Genomic DNA, 25,867 nt, shown 5'->3' on the forward strand with positions numbered 1-25,867 from the left:
CCCCAAGTATCTAGTGGGGCACGGACACCTAATTATGTCCAATGACAAAGCCCACAGGTAACAACTATGTGTCCAATACTGTCGGTAACCCACAGATCAGAGGAGGAACCCACTATGACGGTAGCCATAGAAGGTCGCCCCTATCAGTTTTTAATTGATACCGGGGCCACCAAATCTTGCATAAATAAAGGGACATTACCACTCTTGTGCAACTTAATGGACACACAAGGGTTTTCTGGGGCTGTCAGACGGGTTCCTTTTACTAATTCTGTAAATATGACTGTGGGTTATGTACAAATTGAGGGGCCATTGTTATATTCCCCTGAGTCACCCGTTAACCTCCTGGGGAGAGATCTAATGAGCAAATTGAATATGACCATCTCGTTTTTTGGAGATGGATTGATGTTGTGTTATACACCTGGTGTTACGCCATGTAGGATATTGTCTCTCGGAGCTTGTGAGGAATCTAGACAGCAGGTTAGAGCAGTACCAGTAGACACACAGGCATTTTTGCGGGCATATACGCTCTGATAGCGCATACACCAGCGCTGCGGGGGAGAACAGTGCAGTTACCAAAAGAATTTGTATTTCGACCATGCAAACCCATAGACCCAATGGCAGAACGAGAAATGGTACTGTAAATATCAGCTCTTCAACTAAGGCCAACATATGCAGTGCTTATTGTATTGGACAAAGGACAGGGCATGTTGGCATCAATAGAGTTCACAGGTCCCGGGGTCCAATTAAGAGATATTTCAGATGAGGAATGTTCAGCGAACAACCCTTAATTGGAACAGTTGTGTTTGAAATTGACATTTCCCTCAAAATGCAGTTGCAGTATAGGACAGTGTCAAAACATGTACCAGATGCAACGATAAAAGAAAGAGATTTGGCTAAGGTACCGGAAGTGTTATGGACACAGGGATCACATGATGTGGGATTGATTGAAGGAGCTGAGCCTGTTAAAATTACATTGAAAACTGGAGTCATATTGCCCAGGATATGCCAGTACCCTCTGTCCAAAGAAGCAGAGGAAGGTATTCTACCTACAATTCAGGTGCTTATTGAGCAAGGAGTGATATATGAAAAATCCACACCATGTAATACGCTGATTTTCCCAATAAGAAAGATCAAAGGGGAACTTGGAGAATGATTCAGGATTTACGTTCTCTGAACGATATTGTCATTCCGGAGTTCCCTGTAGTACCCGATCCTTCAGTTATACTGACAAATATTCCTAAAGATGCCCCTTTTTTCTCTGTAATCGGTTTGAAAAATGTGTTTTTCATCATCCAATTGCATATCGACAGCCAATATTTGACCAGATTTACATTTAAAAATAACCAATGTTACCATAGTAGGCTTCCTCAAGGTTTTTGCGAGTCCCCAAGTATTTTTAATCGGACAGTTAAAAAGGACTTAGCGAACATCCAATGTAAAAGTACGCTTTTACAATATGTGGTTGGTAATTCGGTTTGTAGCACCACTGAAGTCACATGTAGAGACGATAACATTGGTCTCCTCTGCACGCTTGCAGACAAAGAATACAAGGCTGATAAAAATAAGTTACAGTACTTGCAGAAAGAAGTTAATTATTTGGGACAAGAAATATCTAAAAACAGGAGAAAGGTGACCCCTGACAGAATAGAAAGCATTAGAAATATGCCTAAGCCCACTACTACCAAACGGATGCAGCAGTTTTTAGGGCTCTGTAATTATGTGAGGCAGTGGGTGTTTGATTATGCTACGTTGACAGCACCGCTTCTTACTGCACTAAAGGAGCCCCACGCGACTGCAAACAAAATACATTGGACAGATGACGGTGAGACAGCGTTCCTGGAGCTAAAGAAAGCGATTCTGAATGCTCCAGTGTTAGGTACACCCGATTACAAGAAACAATTCTACCCCTTTTGTCACTGTAATAGAATGACTATGACCGCAGAACTGACTCAGAAAACATCTATGGGACATAAGCCAATTTCCTACTACAGTGGGCTGCTCGATCCTATCACGAAGGGCCACTATGCATGTGAGCAAGCCCTGGCTACAGCAGCATTTGCGGTCCAGAAAAGCACTACTATCGTGATGGGATCACCTTTAACACTGCATGTAGAGCATGCGGTATTCGCTATCTTGCAAAGAGGCAAAAGTACTCTCACAACTCAGTGTATCTGGGTATGAAGTAATACTTTCATTACCATCCTTGCAGGTGGTTAGATGTCATAGAGTTAATCCAGCGACATTCTTTGCGCACCCAGTTACTGACGATGAACAAGTACATGACTGTGCCAATTATGTGCCAGAAGAAGAGAATAAGGTGGCAGAAGATCCCTTCCCGGGGAGCGTGCTGCTCTTTGTGGATGGATCCTCTTTCATAAACCAGGAAACAGGGATTAGACATTCAGGAGCAGCAGTTTTAAGAGGACTCCTGACACATTGCAGATAGTGAGTCAAGTACCCTTACCCTCTCATTTTTCAGCACAAGCTGTGGAACTAGTGGCTATTATTGAAGCGTTGCAACATGCTGAGGGGTTAGAAGTTACGATTTATACAGATTCAGCATATGTTACTACTACTGTGCATTAGAGCATCCGCAGGTGGGAAAGGAGAGGATTTCTGAAATCTAATGGGTCTCCAGTGATGCACAAAGATTTATTGGCAAAATTGATACATACTTTAACATTACTTTAACATTACCATCTAACGTGGCAGTCATAAAATTTACGGCACATACAAATAAGCAAGACCTCGTCTCCAGGGGTAATGCTCTGGCAGACTGGGCATCCAAGGAGGCGGCAAAGACATCTCCAAATTATATTGATACAAAAGAGAATACATTGGCAATGATAAGTAGACAACAGAATGATATTGAGTTACCACCCCATACACTGAGACAGCACAATTACATTTACGTGAGTTGCAGGAACAGGCACCAACACATGAAAGGGAATTGTGGGAACAGCGAGGATGTATTCAATCACCAAAAGATTTCATCTATAGAAAGGAAAGTACTGGGAAACCTGTAATGCCGCAAGTTTTGTTGCATACAGCGCTGGAGCAACTGCATCTCCCTGCGCATACGGCTAAAGAATATCTTCTAGCTACGTTGCAGGCAGATTGGTTTCTCCCACAACGATCGCAAATGATTACAATGTATATTGTTGAATGTACAGTATGCCAACAATACAGCCCAAGACCTACATTAAAAGTTATTACATCAACAATTCCCCGCCCAACAGGTGCATTTAAAAATCTAAATTTAGATTTTGTTGACCTGATCAATAGATGTAACAATTACAGGTATCTAATAGTCTCGGTCTGTCCTTTTTCAAGGTGGTTCAAGGTAGGACCATGTGTACATAATGATGCTAAAGCAGCAGCTAATTTTCTAATACGAGAAGTAATACCTAGATGGGGAATTGCAGAAACAATCTGCTCAGATAATGGCAGCCATTTTGTTAAAGGCCATTTTTGACACATTTGCACCTCTCTGGGGGTCTCTTGTCATCTGTCTATCATCCCCAAAGTAATGGTATAGTGGAACGCCTTAACGGCCTATTGAAAAATTAAATAAGTAAACTGTGTACTACATTGCATAAAAATTGGTTCCACTGCCTTCCACTAGCTTTGTATGCTCTTAGAAATCAGCCAGGAAGTGATCATCACCTGACACCGCATCAGATAGTGACAGGACGCCCTATGTCAACTCCTTTGACAATAGTGAGGCAAAAGACAGATGCTCATAAAACTGCTGAACTGTTGTTGGAGGAAATGAGTGGGTATTTATCTCAGTTGTTGAAATCTGCTAAGTTCTTCTCTAAACAGGTGACGCAGCAGCAGAAGTGCACCACCGCAGCCCAGCAGATCAGTCCAATTCTTGTGGGTCAACACGTTTCTGTACAAAACTTTGTGAGGCGATGGAAAGACAGCAAGTTCGAGGGGCCCTCTCAGGTCACCCAGAGCACCCCCACTGAAGTGAAAGTGGAGGGCAGGAAACCGTGAATACACTTGTCGGACATTCGACTGGCCCCTGCTTTGTGTCAAACATCGCCAATGGTACAGGAACTTTTGAAGGAGAGTAAACCAAAGGAGAAATAACATTGTTCTTTTTCAAAGAGCGAGCGGAACACCATATTAGCTCAGCCAACAGACTTTTTTGGATTGTTTTATTATTTGTTTGTTTATGGTTTTTCATATTTACTGCAGGTTTGCAATGGTATTCTAGTTCATGTATATTATCATGTTTAAATATTGTGCATTTGAAAAGAGAGACATATGAATATAACAATATATCTCATGTTGTACATCATAGGTTGATGGACAACATGTGATATCAACACATGACAGAAGTAGGTATGCGAAGTACTAATGAGTCTTGTTTAGTATGTTCCTTAATTCCACAAGTCAGTGATTCAGATAGATTACATTCATCTAAAGAAGCATCTCCTTACGCTACACAGTGTCTTCTCCATCCTTTCCTATGTAGAATGAGGGCACGGATCCAACCTTCACAAGGGCAGCAGGGAACATTTTTAGTAAACATCACACAATATGAGAAAGGGGTAGCTGACATAACGAATGTTCTGACTGACCGTAAGGAAATAGAAATAAAAATAGAAGCAATGATGAGGACAGGAGCTCTGCAGTACAAGGGGGATAGGTGGAAGGCTAGAATACTAGGACAGGGATTCCTAGGGGTATCACGATCTACTCTTCTATGTAAGGATTACGCAGCCACACCTAGGCCCTATGACTGTAAGGAGAGACCATATCTCAGGGTATATGGTTCAGTATACGGCCGTGGTCAATGGCACCATGCAGTAGTATTTGGATGTAGAGCTCCATCCTTACGGAGAGGGAGTGGAAACAACACTACAACAGGACTGTCAGGCTATATGGAATGAGAATATACAAAGTTTAACCTTGGTAGAAACATCTTCAAATCTCCGAGTGGGTCGAACACCTAATGTTTTCTCCTTATGTTTTAAGGGAAACGGAACAGTTTCAGTAGGGACAAACATCAATTGCATCACCACAAGATATAATGATGATATGCAATGGGCCACCTCCAGTCTAATGGTCTATTATTGGCAGTGTGGAGAATGGCTATATACGTGACTTCCTGCAGGATGGAATGGTCTCTGTTCTTTAGTCACTGTGCACCCCCCTCCTTAGTGATTCCGGGAGTGGATGTTTCAAAGCTACACGATCATCCCATGAGCCGTCCAACTACTTTGTTGCACCATTATCGGAGGAGAAGAGCTGCTGAATATTTTGGCACTGCAACATGGGCAGATGTTCCACAAGAATATCGGTTGCTCAATGACACCAAGTTGTTTTTTGAAGCATCCTCCCATTCATTCAGGCTAAAGCCACTGCTCGTTGGTTACAAATAACATGTTGGGAACTGATGAAAGCAAACAATGCAACGGAAGATGGTTTCAATCAGTGCTTTAAATGGAAAAATAGAAGTGCAGGTACTATGTACCAGAGTACCTGCTTGTTTCTGAGAAGTGCCGGTACTCTCCAATTAAAAGTATTACGTTTTTCTTGAGATATGCCGGTACTCTCCCTCTAAAAATAAAAAAGTGGCGGTACTCAGTACCGGAGAGTACCGGCCCATTTAAAGCACTGGTTTCAATGCAATCAAAGAAGAATTGCGGGCAATGCAAGTGATGCTTATGCAACATAGATATGTGTTAGACTTGATGACAGCAATGGAGGGTGGGGTTTGTGCCAAGATTGGTACGGCTTGTTGTACATATGTGCCGGCTAACGATGCGGACAATGGAACCAGAACAGAGGCTATACAGACTTTGCATAATCTACAGAAGAAAATGGTAGAAGAGGGGGGTGCCTCCAACAACTGGTTTCCAGGGTTGTTTTTGTGGATGCCATCCTAGTTACCTGAATTGCTTAAAGGACTTCTTCCTATTCTTGTGATGATCCTATTGATGTATTGTCTTGTTCAGGTTATTGTAGGGTGTTGTAAATCCGGTAGTCAGAAGCTGGAAGGGATGTTTACTAATAAATGAGTTAGTAAGGTATGGAAGGAGAAGCAGAACGCATACACTGAGATAGGCACATTGGGCAGGAAAAGTGAGCAGGTAGTTGAAAATTCAACTAGAGGGAGGAATGTAATAGGCCTCAAGAAAACGACAGAGGGCCTACTCTGGTCAACACAAGACTTAGAAAACAAATGTGCAGAAGTGTCTATTATACAAGAGAAGTGCAGGCCCCGATTTGGATACAATGGTCAAGTGGGGATGCAGGGACAGAAAGGAGAATGAGGAGAGAGGCCAGGTGCAGGGTAAAAGCAGTCACAGTCCGACTTCGCATACCACAGGTAATTTAGAAGAACATATACACAGGGGAGAGTCTGAGCCACTTTCTGATACCAGGGTTAGGAGATGAGGTAAATCATGACAGGCTGAAAGGGAGACACAGCACTAGATGTTTATGTTTCAAGGCTATCAAGGAGTGGGAGACAGACCTTAAAACTTCATAGACTGGTAGACGTGTAGGGAGGACATATTGATAGAGTTCAAAGGGTAGGATCGAAGGACATTATGTATGTCAGAAGATATATATGTGTATTATGTCTGGTATAGCTGTATTTTTGTGACAAGCAGTCAGATAGCTACTAAAGAATTATGGTCTTTGTTAATTGTGAATGTTATGAAGGAGGCGGAACTTAGTCGTCCAACAAGGCTATAAAATCCGCTGTTTGTAAGAGCTCAGTTGACTGTGGCTTCAGTTACAGAACTGTGATGTACTCCCGGACGTATTTTGTTTACTTATAAATATACTCAATTATTAGAAGTGTGTCACTTCTTTATTTCTGACAAAAACTCGACTACACGGTCGTCCCACCTTACATGGGATTGCAGAGGCTTGTTGGACGTCATCCAGTTGACATGGTTGGCATGGCTGCTTTGGATCTCAACAGGGTTGCATACTTTTTATATCTTGGAGGGAATTTTGTACGGAATATAGTCAGTGGCATAACACAAAATGATGGGGCCCCATGCAGAATGTAGTGGGGCCCCTCAGTAGGCCAGGGAAGTTGTAATCTGAAGTAGTTTAGGCACCGACTATGGATTAAATGTGGGAATGTTGAATGTTTCCCAGTTTGCACATCAATAGATCTGTAGAGACAAAAATTTGACTCTAAAAATGCCCATCAAAATGTTACAATATTGAACAGAGAAAGGGAAGGAGTTCAAAAAATTGTGGACCAAATACGAAAAGGAATGATAACCAATCTTTGGTACCAAGCCTGGTGCTCAGAATGGAATTCCCCCCACCCCCAAAAAAAATAAAAAAGATTGAGACATTTTCCCAAGTGGATGCGACGAATGAGGTAGTCAGGGAACCCCAAATGTAGAGGCCTACAGTAACCTCAGCTTCGCAAAGCCCACCTTTAGTCATGCACCCATTTATGATAAACCCCTTGTGGCTGCTTCTGGGCCATCCGAGGTGGTCATGGATGGATCATGGTCGGGTTTAGACCCCAGACTGGAGACTGAAGATACCAGGACTGTTCTACCTCTACGGTCCAAGGTGTTGTAGAACAAAGTCCTCCATGTTGAAAGGTCGACTGTGACCCTTGTTACTGTGCTGCGGTGTGCCCCCCACCCCCGTTACAACTTGAGTGGCAGGCAGGTAACGCAGGTAAGCGTGGAGAGTGGGAACTAACAGCACAGCTTCAGTGGTGCATAGGCAAGCTGCCATCTTGGAGGGGGGGCACAGCCCCCAGGGCCCCTTCGTGCCCCCACTGTCCATGTCACAGCGTGCGCCGTCATAATGGTCTTTGTTAAAGAGACAAGGGGCTCAGTGCTGGCACAAAAACTGAAAGCAGAGCTGGGGGGCGTTTTATAGCTTGCAGAACTTCGCCCTTACCTCACTAGTGCCTCATGAATATGTATTTAGGTGTAGCAGTCTAGGCACACCAGACATGGGGATATGGGAGAGGGTGCGTCGGCACAAAAAAAACTGGTCTCCAGGCCCTTCTGCAAAGAAGTCAAAAGGTTTTCAAAGATTATAAACTTTGCCATCACGTGATCAGAACCTTGGGTTCCGGGCCCGGGACACGCCCCCTCGCGGCGCTGCACAGGTAACGCAGCGCCTCGAGGCGCTAGTGCGCACACGGGACCGCCCGCGCCATGTCTTGTACAGCAGACCTGACTCACTTCCCAAGGTAGAACCAATTCTTATTATGTCGGTTTCAGGAAAGAAAAAACACTAAAGCGAATGAGTTATTGCTGCCGTTGCAACATTTAGAAGCCTTTATCGCTTTATTTTAATGATTATTGCAAATATGGCTCGGTTATAATTGCTTTTACATGAACACTTTGTACAGCGCTCACACGCCGTTGGCGATGCTTCCAACTTATAAACACGCAACTAAAGAAATCCCCCTGGCGGGGGGCCTGGCATCTCCTCCTGGTAGGAGATCACCCCGAGGGTTCCTGCTCAGATCCAACCGCAGCCCTAGGGGGGGACAGTGGGGCTTTTAACTTTAGGGTGATCAGACGTCCCGGATTTCCCCGGACAGTCCCGGTTTTTAGAAGTCCCAGTGTCCCGACGCTTTCCTTAATTTTAAATAAATGTCCCGGGTTTTAGGACAAAGGTCAGAATATTAAATAAAGGTCCCGGATTTTGGGACAAAGGTCATCATCTAGGGAAGCATAAATTAAAGACGCCTACAAAGTATGAAATAATTAAAGTAATTTATCTCTTACTGTCAGGCAACACAGCCCCCTGTCTGCTCCCAGTAGAAAGACATGGGTGGGTGGGTTGGGGGTGCTGGGGGGGGGGGGGGGGGGGTGGTGTCAAGCCATAGCTAATTTTATATATGTAGCCTTGTAAATGTGTGTGTGTATATATATATATATATATATATACACACACACACACAGCTACGTAAAAAAACGGGAGAGGCCAGATATAAAAGTGAGGGCAAAGTCTTTAGTCCTTCTTTTATGTCTGGCCTGAACCGGTTTTTGCTCCTCAAACTCTGGTCACCCGATTCATAGGTATCACAGCGGAGCCTTTCCTCAGGTCCTGAGACAGTACTGGGCAGTACCAGTGGTTGGTACTGTCCCCCCCCTTCGGGCCCCGCGTGATGCTTCTTGCAAAGGTTACCCACGACTCCAGAATTAAGTAACCCATTAGAAGAGGTGGGCGATCCGCGACATCTCAAGCCAGACTCGAGCCAGATGCCTGGCTCTGGCTTAGCTCGAGGTCCTCTTGGAACCTCGAGCCCAGAACGAGCCGAGCTTTCGCAGGAGGCTTCGCAGCCTCATGGCTGCAGCTGCTGAATGTGTGTCATCAAGAGCTGGGTTCATCTCTCTGTGCAGAGGAAAGGGTGCATCCAGCATCCGTGACGAGTGCTCGTGGTTTTGGACGATGTTCGCTCAATCGAACACTGTCCAAAATAAAATTCTGTCCAAAATAAAATTCTGCCTGTTATCCGCTCAGGTATCTAATCCCTCGAAAATCAAGGACAAAACATTCACCTTGGATGCCAGAAAGAATACCTATCTAGTGCCAGAATTGCACAATGTGAAACTGGACATCTGAGATGAATCCCAGCTTCCCTGCTTACCCATAATGTGTGATTCTAGGCAAGTACTTTATTTTACCAGCCTCCTTTTTAGGTTGAGCATAGATGCGCGCAAGCGCTGCTTTTCCGACGTGTCATTATCTATGTGGGCTTTTTACCACGCCCACAACATGCCCATCACTATCAGTCATTCATGGGCTTGCCTTTCAAAAATTCTTTGTTATCATTGGTAAATGCTGTACGTTTGTCCCTCCTTGGGGCAGTTTTGTTACCGCCTTGGCCATTGACCCTATTATATGGGTAATTGCACGTTTGCTGATATGTTTGACTGCGAGCAAACGTCTTTTTCCTTTTGTGTCTCTCCTTTGCGCTCATGGCGGCCGTGGCGCTTTGAATCGGCTCGCTTATGTCAACTGTTTTACTTTTCATTTTCAATTTATGTGGCAAGAAAAGTCCAGTAAGAAATTTACAACGCCAATAGCTCTAACTCAAGCAAACGCGGGATCCATTGCATTGCAAATGCTTGTTTATTTTGCAATAGGAGGGCACCGTAAAGTACTTATGTCCAGGGAAAACCTCATGCAATGGATTTACTAGTCCGTAATGTTAATCCATCTCCAGTAGGAATCTAGGCCACATACAGGGAGCACTTGACAACTGACTTGTTTCTGGGTGCACTAACAGCACCATCACCAGGGCGGCTTTCAATTAATACTTCTCAAATAATCTGATGTACTAAGGTAAAAAGTTTCCTTGTGTTAAAGAAATAAATGCACTTTTGGCAAGATGCAGACACCTTATATTCTCAGGTGATGTTTGCTGCTTTCCTAGGGCTCGGCTCCTGGACAGGGTCTGAGAGACAACCTCGGCTCGCCCACCTTTATGAGCGGGGCGTCGAGGATTGCTGTGGAAGGCAAGAAGTCCAGTTACAATATAACCAGGGCCACTGAGATTGTGCGGCTGCGATGATTTTTGCATAAATATAGATTTGCCGCATTTGCAAATCTGATGCGTAATGCTGCAGATTTTAACAAACAAAATGTTTCTAGCTCAAACGGTTCAAAAGTTAGTAAAAATGCAGCAACACGTGTTGCCGCGCAGTGGAAGGCCCTTTGAAAAGCTGGACTTGTCACCTTTTCGTTGCTCATTGCTATACTTGGGTATTAAAATGGTACTAATGAGGTGCACCCAATGCCCAAGCAGTGTCACCAAGTTTTAAAATGACAAAATAATGAAGTAATACTATAACAAAATGTGCCACATAATGCCTCATAATTTGCCCTTTCTTGCTGCATATTTTAATTAACCCTGACACATAATTTGTCCCTCTCCTGCCGCATGATTCCAGTGGCCCTGAATATAACAGATTCACACTAGTGCGCTTGCCAGTTAGCGTCAAAAGACAGTTATGTGCAAAAAGATGATTTGTTAAAAAAACATACTCTTCTCTGCAGCTATGTAAGAAAACCTTGTTTTTTTTTTTTACATATTCATGCTGTCTATCTATACTACAGAGATGGTTAAAACCATGGGCAAAGTGTGCAATTGCACAGGCCCCCCACCTTCCAAAAGCCCCCCTTCCCCAGAAAGTGGACTTTCTCTCTAGCTCACTTTTGTGTATTTTTGTATTCTAATCTTTAGCATTTAATTCAATATTGTTATTGAACAAAGAGAGCGAATTAGCAAAAAATGGATACTAAAATTCAACATTGTTCCAATCAGGGCCCCCCAAAAAGTTCTTTCCTGGGCCCTAAAAAATCCTTAAGGTGATGCCGTTTGCAAAGACACTGGCTCAGAAAGAATGTGTCCCCCCCAAAATAAAACCTGGGGTTTGCCATTTTGGAAAACAGAAACTGAAAGCAGATTGTTGTCTGTATGTATTTGTGTGAGGATCATCAGGGACTCGGTCTGTGGTGATGCCACGCACCCCCTCACCGCCCCCCACAGATCTTTTCAGCAGAGTTCACTTTCTGGTGTATTTCAGGTGGCTTCTAATCCACCAGGATGTCGATCAGGTGCTCCTGTGGGAATGGGGGCGGGAGGGGGTCTTAAATCGTCTATCACCCTGCTATAGTGAGGGGGTACCACCCAGAAATCTTACCATTGTTCTATCCGATGCCAGCATCATTGCATTTTTAGGGTACACCAATTGCCTATTGGTTCCATTTGTAAATTTACTCAATGGACCACCTGTGAAAAGCACCCTTTATTTTCTTATGTATTTATTTATTTATTTTTAATATTTACATAGATTCCTACAAACAGCCAGGATCCTCACTCACCTCTCAGCTCCCTCCGGTCGCGGTACCAGCGCAAGGTGGCAGCCGGTCTGGTCCGATGGGCGATGCAGGTGAGCTCCACCTCACCGCCTTCCACAGCCTGGTCCTTCACCTCCACCGCAGGGTTCTCAGGTGGCACTGCAAGGAAAGCCAGGCCATCACAAAAGGCACAGAATGAGTGAAAAGAACTCAGAATGAGGGAGAGAGGGGGCTGGGGGTGATTGAGAGGGAGGCAAGAACAGTGTTCTCAAGTCTCTGTTACTTGCATGAGTAGCTCACTCAGTGGTCTACAATTGTTCTTGCCTTCTGATCCTTGTAGTCATGTTTATCACATCATACATTCAGGACTACAAGTACCAGAATGCAAAGGAAAAAACCTAGACTAGCTGTGACACATAAGCATGGAATAAATACATGTGAAAGGTCAGTGAGTGAATGGGTGGATTTATGAGTGAGCGCAGCAGAGGTGGATGGGTTATTGTCCGGATCACTGGAATTATGTGAGACTGAGTCTGCTTCGATTGCTACATAATTATGTATTTGACACATAATCCATCATATGTTGCATAATCCGCAGATTTTACCAAAAAAATGATATTTCTATCTCAAACAAATCAAAAGTTACTAAAAACACGCCGACTCGTGTTCCTGCTTAGTGGAAGGGCCTTTGCAAAAGTTGATTGGTCATTTTACCATTGCTTACTGCTGTATTTTGGTGTTAAACGTGTACTAATAAGATGACAGCTTTTACCAGACAGTGTAACCATATGTAAAAATAACCAAAAAATGAGATGATATTGTCACAAATTGCCACGCAGTATGATGCATAATTTGCCTTTTCTTGCTGCATAATTTATCCAACCCTGCCACATAACTTGATCTTCCCTTCAGCATAATTCCAGTGGCCCTGGTTTAATGCAAGCATAGTAGGCGATTCCACTTCACCCACATTCCACTGTAAAAGACATCTGTGACTGAGAAGTAATGGCCCCTCGCCAGTGTCACTGCACCTGCTGCACTACTGATATCTACACCTCTGAATGAGTGCCGGCGAACATGTGGATAAGTGAGGGAGAGGGATGGAGTGAGTGGTTGACAGGGAGTGAGGGTAAGCGCAGAGAGGACAGAGGAAGCAGGCTGTCTCACCCAGCACAGTCAGTGTGGCGATCTGGTGGTGCGTGTCTTCCGCGTACAGCTGGCAGAAGTATCCACCCTCGTCTTCCAGCTTCACGTTGGACAGAATGATCTTCACGTGCTTCTGGTTGAACTCCACCAGCTGGAAGCGCTCATCCTTCAGGGCTGGGGAAAGAGGAAGAGCAACACACGAGGTCAGTACTCGTCAACACCACGCTCAACACCCACCAGCGTTAAGTTCCACCTTTACTCAACGATTAAGCCATCATGTTGATGCACCCCCTGCTAACAGTGGATAACTCCTTGCTTCCTTGTCAAAACTATCAGCAAGTCCTCATAAGAGCCTGATCCTTCCTTCGCCAACATTAAGATGTCTTCTTGTCAATGCGTTGATCTACTTCATGCCAATATGTTACTACTTCCTCAGCCAGCAAGACAGATAATTACTTACTAACCAATACTATGAACAGTCTCTCACCAACACATATACTAAGGGCCTGATTTAGAATTCAACACATGGGATAACCGTCGCCAGTGTCACAGAGTAACCCATCCGCCGAGATCTAAACCAGGCCCCAAGTGCTTGTCCAACAGTCTGATCAAGCCCTCATACACACTGATCAAGATCCTACCAACTTATCAATCAGCTCCTTGACAGTACTATGACCGACTCTCAATCAACTTTTCACAAACGCTATAATCAACAGATTACACAATCCATGCTCGATAACTTGCAACACTACAATTAACTTCTTCCTCAAACACTGATCAACTATGGGACAACAAGCTTGTTAATCATTTGACATCACCTGTCACCAAAACTATGGCAAACCATATCTCACTGACACTGTGACCGTCGTTCGCCAACACCATGACCATTGGGATCCCATGGAATTATGCGATTCTGTGGTCATGGCATTTTCTGCGTAGTTATGGATGTGCCGCATTTTCCACATAATACATTATATGCGCCACTACCTATAGTCTTTAACAAAAAAATGTTTTGAGCTCAAATGAATCACAAATTGCATGTTGCTGCACAGTGGAAGGCTGTATGCAAAGGCTGACTTGTCATTTTTCAGTTTATTATTACTGTATTTGGATGTCAAACTAGTATTAATATGGTGAGGTCTTTGTCCAGATAGTATGAACATGAAAAAAATGTCAAAATTCGGAATTAATACTATCACAGAATGGGCTGTATGAGGTTGCACAATTTACCTTCTCTTGCCGCATAATTTTATCCTCTGCTGCTGCAGAATTCCAGGTGCCCTGACTATGAACAATCCTGAACCAATAATACTACAACTCCTCACAAAATCTCAATAATACCAGGACCAACGGTAAACCAAGAATATGATAACATCTTACTAAAACTAGGAGTAATAATGCATCAACAGCACAATGATCAGTCCTTCACCAACGCTAGAACCATTACTAGTCCTCACCCTAACATCAAAAGTCCTTCACCAGAGCTGGGCTCATTCATTCACCAATAGATGAAAACCCCCCTGCCAGCACATCGATGAATCCCTTGCCCAAAGTATGCATACACCTCAACCCCATACGACCGTTCTGCGGTCAGCACAATCATGATCGTTGATCAACTCTATGTCAAATTCCTCAACAAATACTTTTCCCCCTTACAACATTAAGATATACCCCTCACCAGGAAAAATCATCAGTTGCTCACTGACACTTCCATCAGTCCTTTTTCAAATGTGTTGCTCAACCCCTCACCAACTCTAGAAATATCCTTCACTAGCAGAATGACCAATCCCTCAACAACAGTATTATTTGACACCATTAAGATCAATCACTCGCCAAAACCAAGACAACAACATCTCACCAACACAGTGTTTAGTCCTGTCTTAAATAAGTAATTACTGCTTGTCAACACCATGATCATTAACTCACCTAACACAAGAATCCCCAGTACTGCACTCTTCCCATCACACATACTATGACCAACACATTACCAACACTAAATTCAGCCCTTCTCCGATACTATAAACAAGGCCTCATTAACAATAAAATCAACTACTCATCGACAATAGACGACTCCCTTTTCAAGACTATGCTTAAGTACTAGACACCACTATAACCAACTCCATGCCACATGTTGGTCAAATCCTCACCAACACTCTAATCAATCACCCGCCAACACTTTGGTCAACACCACATCAATACCATGTCAAACACTATGATCACCAATGGCCACCACCACAAACCCCTAATCACCACTACCATCCAATGCATGGCAAGTCTACAATCCTTCTTTTGTCAATGAAGTGAATCACCTTAAGCACCACAATAATCACAATCAACGTGATGCACAGTCATTCACCCATAGATTGACCTACCCATCACCAATCCATTGATCAACCCACCACAAGGCATCAGTCAACCGCTCACCAAGACATGGATTTACCCCTTTCTCACAGAAAGACATTCTTCATCTGTTTTACCTCTCTCTCTTTGGAATTCTCTTCCCTTTGACTTAGGTAAAAACCCCAGCACCTTTATTTTTGCAAGAAACTAAAAACATACTCAATCTACAACCATTTCTATGTTGTAGAGGTTTCCTTCCTCATCGATCTGTGAATCGTTACTGAGGGGGAAATCTATGTCTGGCAATGGGCTTAATAGGTTGACCCAACATACAAACATAACATACCATGACATGACATGATCATCTCCTTGTATTTAGTATTTTTGTATTCCACACCGAAGCTCTGATCATTGCACGGCAACAATGTGATCAACCTACGTCAATTTGTCATCATCAATAATTATATTGTTTATTGAGAAACAGGTCTTCTCATCGTGGGTGGTGTACCTTCTTACTATCACACAATGCATACATCCAGTTACAGGTGGATAGGCAAGACATATATAATGAAATGTAACATGTAAACATATCACATACAAAGACATCATTCAGTTCACATACTATGAATTGTTGCAGCATTCACAGGTATCCACAGCATATACATATTTACACCACAGTGGCTGGGCCAAAGGCGAGAGAATGGAAGTCAAGGGTTATCTCTCCAAAGAGAATAGGTCGGTTTTGAGAATTTGTTTGAAATCTGCTAGGGAGGGAATGGTTGTGGTGTGATTTGGGACAGACTTCCACAGAAGATGCTCCAGTAGCTGAAAGGACTGGAACCTTGGAAGATCACAAGGGGAATTTTGGATGGCTGACATCTTGGAGGGGGTAAGAGTGTCCCATGACGAGTAGTGCGGAGTTGATACAGGAACAACTTTGTGGACTTTGTGTTGTGTGTCTAGCCTTGGCCAACAGCCAGACTACTTGGTATTTATATGATGAGTTCTACAACCTCCTGGTACAGGTTGCAGTTTGTCCAAGAGGTGGAAAATCGATATTATTTTCATAAGAACTGAACACGCGTGAGGAAGACATCTGAGTGTTTTAACAGCTCAATTTACTGAAGAAGAATGCATTGATCAACAATCTGGCTTCTTTCAATTTACAGGGGTGGCATATTTATCTTGCGTTACGCATATGAACTGAGCTACTCTTGTCAGCATTGGTGACGAGTGACTGATCGATGTAAGAGGCATATATTACACATAAAGTGTGTCAGAAGGAAATTCAATTACATTTGAGATGGGGTGTGGGAGGTGACTGTGGCAACATGGAAACCCTTGGTGCTTGAATAGTTAAACATTAGGGATTGAAGTGGAAGCGTTCTTATGTGTGTGGCAGTCGTGATACAACGAGATTTCGTATTGCAGTTGCGGCATAAGGGTGGGCGGAAGAGCGGGCCTCTCTGGGTTGGAAGTCCGGTGAGTGGCGGGAAGCATCACTAGGGACATACGTCACCTCAACTGGGGTCTTTCCTTTCCCTAGGCTGGAGCTCTTCTCTAGTCAGAACTTTTATGATTCTACCACTGGAAATAAATCATAAGTGTCTGCCTTCACGCCTTCCTCCAATTTAGTATAAGATTAAAAATGCCCAAATCTTACTCCTAGCTATGGAAGTTATGGTTAAGAAGCACAATCTTATGGGCACTCGCTTACATCTAGACATCGAGCCAGTAAATGGGGGGTTTGGGAGTTTCCAAACCAGCCTGAAATGTCATTCACAATTATCTGCAATCAATGTATAGGTTGTGATTGGGTTTATTCAGGTTTTCCCTCAGTGCTTAACGCCACATCCTATGCGCTGGTTTAAAGTTTATCTCTCGCTTCCATAGAAACATCCACAAGATATGCCACTTACATCTGTTCTTTAATATCCTTCACAGTGCACTGCTTCAAACCCATTTACTAAGCCGAAATCTGAGACTGCACGTGCTTCGCCCACTGGGACTATCTCATACCTCATGTTTGAAAGAACCGGGTGTTGAGCTCTTGAAGAATGCTGAAACTTTGAATACTTCTATTTCCTCTGGATAGCCTACTGGTGAGAATGTACTGGAGAAGATGCTAGCCACGCTGCATGATTTGATTGGGGGCAGTTCACTGGATCTAGTTGGCTTGTGGTGCCCTGGACCATCACCAGATTGTGCAACACTGGGACAGATTACATCCAACCTCTGGAAGCGAACAGCTGTCGGAGGAATTTCTCCCAGTGCGGTCTTCTTCCGGTAGGTTGGTTTTCCACGATCAGGGAAGAGGCGTGCGTTTTAATGCAGTCATTGCTGTTAGTGGTCTGACCCCATGGTTCCACTCTTGGTCCACCTACCACATAATTGGGAATTCTGCCCAAATATCTTGTAAGAGAAAAGTGTCGCCAGATCTCATCAATTCTGCCTCAGGACTCTTCAGAACCTTTGTGTTTCACATTTCGTCAGCAATTTACAACTTGTAATCCAGGTACACAAAGTCGCTGAAAATAGTCTCAGTATGAAATCCAGAGCATTGCCAACAACTTTTATTCCAACATCCGTACAGTATTGATACCATCCTGCCCTCAGGGTGTAAACAGCGACAATAAGCCAATCATGAAATAGAGAACTGTAGACTCATTCTAGGGTCATAGGAAATCCCTGAGATATGACTGAGAAGAAAAGGTTAGGTGAATTAAAGAAAGAGAAAGAAAGAAGAAATATTTAGTACCTTTGACATGTTTGTTCTTCATGTTGCAGAGGGGCAGGAGTGGTGTATGTGACAAGTTAGTTCCTAAAATAAAGGTTTTAAATGGCTCTTCAATGCATCTGGCTCCCTTCTGCCAGCCAAATGCTACTGCCTAGCAGCTGAACCTCCACAGGCTGCTGGATGTGCAGGCACACTGTGTTCACTGCATTGAAATGAGTCCCCAGGCCCCTCTCTCCCCTGCAGGACAGGTGTGAGTCATATTGTCTTCCCAGAGGGAGCAAAGATGTTCCCCAGAAGCCACGGGATGGAAGTTGGTATCCCTCTACCGCACAGGCACCTTGGGCATCATCTAGTACCACATGTCACCAATCCTGGCTTGTGGTTGCTCCTTGAAGGAGTCTTGTCAGGGTCATTTCACAAAACTGCCAGGTTCTTCATTGTCTGACCTACTAGGCTGAACCCCCTTCTCGCCCCATTCATGGTACCTCTGGTCACAGGAAGTAGTTAGATTTCACCCTCAAATGTCTTCTCTTTGATGCACTCAATGGGGCACGCCTACTCGTGTGCAACTAGAGTGGCCCTAACTAACCAAGTATTCTGATTATAGGATCCCTGTTCACTGTCACAGAATCAAGGGAGACTCATGCATGACTGACGTCACTGCTTCCTCACATGGTGTAACTAGCACAGTCAGTGGTGGAGTTCAGTGTCTTTTCTTGTTTGTTTTAAAAGGGAATATGTGTTTATCTCCAACGTGGGACATGCTACTGTAAACCAGGGAGATCATATGAACTGAAATAGCTCTATTAATGGTCAACCAGCTCAGTGACCTTGGTGATCAAACATACGGCCAACTTCCGTACCGTACAAGCCAAGTCTTGATATAGAAGCTGTAACTGGCGAACCAAACAGGCCACAAACACTTGCAGCCAACAGAGTCCTCAACCCCACATGCATCTTTCCTGCTCATTCCTCTACAGCCTCCCAGTTCAAAACCATATCCGCATACTGAGCAATTTACACGTCGGACTCTCAACCCGTAGAAGTTATCCCTTGATACAAGACTTTCAACCACTGAACTCAGTGGCCCTTGAGTTCCTGCACTTCCGGAGTCCCTCACACAAGGGCATCTCAGTTTCTCAATCCTGTACAAGTCAAGCCTCGATACAAGGCCTTCATTCACTGAAACCAATGAGCCATTGAATCCCTGTATCCCAGGTAGTCCTCATCATGCAAGTAGACTTCCAGCTGATATCTGTTCCTTCCTTTCTAGCTTATCGCCTTCCATTCTTGTCTGCATTCACCACAAGCACATGTGGGACTTCCAACCCAGGTCAAGAGAGGTCTCATTACATGGTCTCCGGCTGATGAACCCAATGGACCATGAATTGCTGCACCCCACAGGTCCCTCGGCCTAGCATGCATTCTCCATCTTCATTTCTTGTCCCTCTCACCTACATCCCACACAAGTGTATGTCTGACTAGCACCCAAGTAGAAGTCAAGTCTTGATAGAAGACTCCCAACCAAGTCAAGACTTGGTATGGGTCTTCTAGCTGCTGAACCCAGGAGGTATCCAACCCTTGCACATCACAGGATCTCAGGCTCTGCATGCTGCCTCCTGCTCATTCTTCTCCCAGCCCCTCAGCTCCTAGCCTCGCCTGCATCCTACACAGGTGCATGCGGGACTCTCACCGGGTACAACTCAAGATGCAACATGAGCTTTATAACTGATGGAAACCCAAGAGGTCTCAAACCCTTCACAACAACACAGGATCCCAGACTCTGCATCCAGCCTCCTGCTCATTCTTCTCCCAGCCCCTCAGCTCCTAGCCTCGCCTGCATCCTACACAGGTGCATGCGGGACTCTCACCGGGTACAACTCAAGATGCAACATGAGCTTTATAACTGATGGAAACCCAAGAGGTCTCAAACCCTTCACAACAACACAGGATCCCAGACTCTGCATCCAGCCTCTTGCTCATTCTTCTCCCAGCGCCTCAGGTCCAAGCCTCGCCTGCATCCCACACAGTGTCGCTTGTGATGCGCGCTGCCTGCTGAGGACAATGCCAGGCAGAGACGCCTATAATTCCCACCGTCAAAAGCAAATTTCGGTGATGAAACCGCGGTTAAATTACTGTTATTGAGGCCGAGCTGCAGCTGCTGCTCTCTCCAAATTAGAGCCCTGCATGAATTACTGTAATAATACTCCAGATAAAGTGCTCGCAGCGGCTCCATCAGCGCGTCATCTCCCAGCCCGCGTCTCATCCCACACTCATTTGTAAAGGCTCGTTCCTGCTGCTCTTCTCAGGGGACCGCACGGAGATGTACCCTCAGATGGAGTCAGGATCATTAGAGATATTCATTCCAATTTTCAGCCATGTGAGGTTAGGTGAAGGTTGTTGGGTTCTGAAGGAGGTTGTGTGATCAGGAGCCAGTCTCAGACCAAGTGACCACTGTATGTGCCACGGAAGTGGCAGACCGGAGAAGGAAGATGGATGGAACTGAGATCTTGGTTTCAGAGATGCGAGACCCCGATTCACTGTAGTGGCACGCGCGGGTCTGCTCCTCACCCAGCTGAAACTTTTTCAGTGCTCAGGTGCGCTGCTATAAAGATATCTTTTCATATGGAAATGATATGCTACGCTTTCTTCTAAGGTATTGTAGTCATGGGAACTAAAGGCTGGTAAAATGACCTAACAGTGCATGCAAATATTGTATTCATGTGAACTGAGATAAGATTAAAAAACATTATTGAATCCCCTTATAGAATCTCCTTTGTAGAAAGCCACCTGAGCTTCAGAAAATTGACAGCAATGTGTGGAACGAGCCACAGCGTGCCACTACGGCGCGTCAGGGTCCCTCACCCTAGAAACGTAGATGTCAGATGGTGTAATTTAACCTTGCCCATACTAAACCTCTTTCCGAGTCCCAAGTCTTCACACACCTGCCATGTCTGTTGCATGTATCAATTGTGGGAGGATGTAAGACAGACCTGCGAAAGGCTTCTCCCTCTTCTGATGCTTTTGTGATTGACGTGCAACAAGTCATAACCAGAAAATGGATTTAACACAAAGAGAACAGGACAGAGACCTCAAACTATGGCCATAACACCCCAATTTGTTGCCATAACACAGCTTCACTGCGGTGCCTTTTTTATTCTAGAAGGGTCTTCATTAGGACGCGCTTGGAAGCATGGATAACTGAAGTAACACCCGAAGCATCTCCAACAAGATTTTCACACTATTTCCCCTCAGGAGCGATGAAAGTGGCAGGGAGATTTCTTAAGACCATCTCGTCTCACTGTGAAAGACCTCAGTGGGTCCTACCTCCAAGACCAGGACAAGGATACCAGACACATTAACAATGAGACGGCTGGGACATCACCCAAGTACGGCGGCGACTCTGCCTCCTTCTGTCTTCCAGAACACAAAAGATTTGTCTAGAACCTCACTTGAGGCAATTAATAAATCCTGACTAGAGTAAAACTGTCACTTCTCCCACTAAATCATAGTCCAGGGCACAAGTACAGGGGGGTCACAAGTGGATGGCCTCCCTCCACTGTTTTTACAAACGAAGCACTTTTTCCTGCAGCCAGGCCTTGGGGACAGTGATACACAGTGTCCCATTTGTTAAAAGTCAAGAAGCGCCCAACAATGTTGACATATCAAGTTGCTCTATGTTGTCCACTCTGAACGTGTCCGCTCCACTCACGGCAGCAGCATTCCCAGAAGTTCTGAAGTGTCTGCTCAACTCAGGCAACAGCGTTCCCAGAAGTTCTGAAGTGTCCGCTCCACCCATGGCAGCAGCATTCCCAGAAGTTCTGAAGTGTCCGCTCCACTCAGAGCAACAGCGTTCCAAGAAGTTCTGAAGTGTACGCCCCACTCAGGGCAACAGCGTTCCCAGAAGTTCTGAAGTGTCCGCTCCACTCAGGGCAACATCGTTCCCAGAAGTTCTGAAGTGTCCGCTCCACCCACGGCAGCAGCGTTCCCAGAAGTTCTGAAGTGTCCGCTCCACTCAGGGCAACATCGTTCCCAGAAGTTCTGAAGTGTCCGCTCAACTCAGGCAACAGCTTTCCCAGAAGTTCTGAAGTGTCCGCTCCACCCACGGCAGCAGCGTTCCCAGAACTTCTGAAGTGTACGGCCCACTCAGGCAGCAGCGTTCCCAGAAGTTCTGAAGTGTCGGCTCCACCCAAGACAAAGACAACAGCGTTCCCAGAAGTTCTGAAGTGTCCACTCCACCCAGGGCAACATCGTTCCCAGAAGTTCTGAAGTGTCCGCTCCACCCAAGGCAGCAGTGTTCCCAGAAGTTCTGAAGTGTCCGCTCCACTCAGAACAAAGACAACAGTGTTCCCAGAAGTTCTTTAGGTGTCCGCTCCACCCATGCCCATTCAGATACCCACTGACTCACTCATAAATTTACCCTTTTAGAACCACAATAAAACACACACAGAAACCTAACATCTTATTCAAGATAAAATAAAAGAATTAAAGTAGTAAAAAGAAAATGTGTTACCACCTAAGCATATCCTGGATATGCTTGCAATGACAAATACATTAAACGTAGCCATGGATGGCCATCTTGAAATGGTATTACTGTGCTGAAGATCCAACATAGCCGCCACATATACAACCAATGTGCTGGCCATCTTGGAATGGAAAACTACGCGACAATACCTTGCCCTGGTGTTCGCCTGATTTAGAGGCAGCGTCCGCGAGGGATGCAGAGTACTTCAGATGAAACTTGTGGTAAGCAAGTGCACCTTTAGCACTATGTGGAGACTTAAATTATGCTCTAAAAAATGAAAATAGAAAGAGTAGAAGTAAAGAAGTGACAGGGGACTTATCAAAGAAGAAAAAGGAATATTAAAGGACTGACCCATCAGCCACAGCACTGAAACACACTTGTTTTCAGGAGGATGTGCACGTGATCATACAAATGCAGCCATAGGGCATGAGAGTCCATGGCTGAAGTGGGCTGGGCTCTTGCCCCATGCTCTGTGGGGTCATCGATGGAAGCAGAGAGTAAATGATGCTCATACAGACCAACAGCAGAGGACGGCGGACCCAATGTCCGCTCCGTATTTATATACATATATTTATGTACATATCTTTGAATGCATTTGTTGGATTACAAGATCCTGGCAAACAACTAAGCTTTCCGAAGAGATTCTAGCAAGTAGTATTACAGTGAAAATCTCCTACCCCTAGAGTTTGTTAAAGTCGATAATTGGCTAAAGTAACCCTTGGCTACTAATGATTTGTATGAAATTCCATGGAGCAAAATACCTGCCTACGGGATTTAGCACAGCGCATTAGCAACCCACTCTTAAAAGGCTCCTGTCTTTCACAAGATCTTTTCACAAGTAGCTCAGACCTGCTGGCTTTGTCATAACTTTTTATAATAGCCAGATCTACCCGATGGAATGTGATATAACACTTCCCAATGAACCAATGAGGCCTATAGCCTTTGTCATCAGCTTGTTACAATAACAAATACATGTCCGCTGAAGTATGAACTGTACCGTATGAATATATTTTCATTTTATGAGCAGCAAAGTGATTGCCTCATTGTATACGATTAAACCCAATAAAGAGATATTTTTAAAAGAGGCCTATCAAGGAGTTCCACAATTCAAGTCTTCTATTTCCAGGGTTCGTCAGAAGGTATAACCTACAGCAAAACTCTCGCCTACTACGGTAATCCGTGAGGTTCCCTGTAACAGCTCCTTCTCTGCAGGTTTTAATGCAGAGTAAAAACAATCCACACTTAAATGCCTATTGACTTGATCATACACACTTCACAATAAATGTCAGACCTACTACCTTTATTGTAACTGTTCATAATAAACAGGTCAGGCCTACAGCCTTGATCATTGGCTTGCTACCATAACCAATAAAGCTCTTCTGTACTGACAATAAACTTTCCTACAAAGCAATGGGTGCAACACAAATACTCCTTTTCAGCGGAAGTGCACAATGCTGGACTCAAGGTAAGCAACTTGTGGGCAGAGCCTGAGCCCCTCTCAGGAGCACTTATGAAACTCATTTTCTGTTGCTCACATAAGGTCAGCAACAGCTGCAGTGTCAGGCCAGGCCTAAAAACATTGTATTAGATGTATAAACATGTCTCTGCCTAGGGCAGCAGTCAAAATGCCCCCCAGGTGAATACAAAATACTTTACTGCCACAGACTAGAAATGCATTGATTAAAGGCAGGGATATGCCAAGAATTAACCATCCCTGATTAGCATGTTCCTGTTGCATATGCAGATTCGCTGCCTACTTGTTTGTGAGCCGTGTGGTTCTTTACTGTGGGGGCCCTTCCCATGATCCAAGAGAAGCAAGGAGTGGTCCTGCAGGTTACACAGCCCTGTTGTTCATACATGCACTTTAATGCCAGACCAAGATTGAGGACGCCCATAGTGCCCTTTACCTCTCTTCTGCATACAGGTGGCTGAGGTAAGAGCCTCAGGGAGGCAGTGCTTAATTTGTAAAAAAATAAAACATGCCGGTGCCCAAAGCTCTCCTGTGAAACACGCAGTTTCTGCAGTTAAATGTGCGAGCATGAAATACTGAGGCAGCATAATCCTGAAGCCATTTGGGCCTCTTGAATCCATTTACAGCCACTCCCTGCCCCTTCAGCTCACTCTCGCAGCTTTCTCCCTTTGAAACACTTTTTCGTTTTTCTCTTCCTCCGCCTTTCCAATATATGTCTTTTGCTTGCAGTAAATGCTAGAGGTAGAAAAATAAGTGCTGGCCACCGAAAATAAGTGCTGGTGCCCCCCACCGGAAACAACAGGCTGAAATTAAGCACTTGCGGGGGGACTTCGTGCACGGTCTTCTATTTAATTTCAGCTGATGCCCTACACTTCTTACAAGACTTCAAAACGTTTAAGCGTTTTAAGCTGTCTCACATTTTTGTGAACACAGACATTTCCAACAACTTGTGATGCAAAGGTTACTTTCTCAGAAATATTCCACATCGGTTTCTGATTGCGCGTAAAATGTTCTGCAAAGGGTACATTTTCATAGAAAAGGTCTGCATCGTTAGTGTGCCTGATTAGAGTGAAAATTATTTATTTAAAAATGCTTTGCTGGCCATCGCAACTTCACAGAATAACATGACAAGGGCAAAGGCTGACTTAAGTTGTAAAGTGCGAAAATATTTAATGTTGTAACAAATCGCTGGTGTAAAAATATCTTTGCAGACCTCATAACAACACCCATTGGCAGCCAAGATCGGTCTAGCGCACTGGGTATTAACCTTACTTCTGTGGACACCCCCCATAATCCTTACTGGAAGCAGCGGACCCCCACATAATCATTATTGGAATCCGAGAACCCCAAATAAGTTATTATTTAAAGGCGGCTAAGCATTTTCAATTCGTTGGACTGCAAGACAAATCACAAAAAATACACAAACAAGCATCCATCAAAGAAACACAAATAATAAAATATTGTATTTAATTCACAAACTAATATATAAAAATATCACAATTTTAATCTTAACCCGAGTGCCAGAGTTTTTCTAAATTCAATTGAGGCCGCCTATCGCCCATAGTATATTCTGTTTGATGACTTTGCACCTCAAAACAATCTCAGGTAACTTAATTTCTAGCCTCCAATTTCAAATTCCTTCATATCTGCAGAGCATTTTCTAATTTTTAATTTTACACTTTGCTTCTTTATTTGTATACACTTTATTAATCTGTTAATATTATTTCATTTTCTAAGTATTGGTGCCCCCCAAGAAGGCTTTACCCCCAGGTGTCCAAGGGGTCTAGTTTTACAGCTTTGTCGACAGTGGCTGGGCTGGGGT

General features: G+C 44.3%; 1 protein-coding gene across 2 annotated transcripts in view; it reads right to left on the bottom strand.

Annotated features, from left to right (window-relative positions):
- Positions 1-25,867, bottom strand: part of CADM4 (cell adhesion molecule 4) — a 905,868-nt gene that overhangs the window by 233,247 nt on the left and 646,754 nt on the right. For both annotated transcript variants that reach the window (XM_069201342.1, XM_069201341.1), the window contains exons 3-4: positions 12,994-13,146; positions 11,851-11,985 (exon numbers count right to left, since the gene is read on the bottom strand). In XM_069201342.1, coding sequence (XP_069057443.1) covers positions 11,851-11,985; positions 12,994-13,146 — 288 coding nt within the window. The remainder of the gene's footprint in view (positions 1-11,850; positions 11,986-12,993; positions 13,147-25,867) is intronic.

This window comes from Pleurodeles waltl, chromosome 7 (assembly GCF_031143425.1).
Source record: "Pleurodeles waltl isolate 20211129_DDA chromosome 7, aPleWal1.hap1.20221129, whole genome shotgun sequence".
Lineage (NCBI taxonomy): Eukaryota > Metazoa > Chordata > Amphibia > Caudata > Salamandridae > Pleurodeles > Pleurodeles waltl.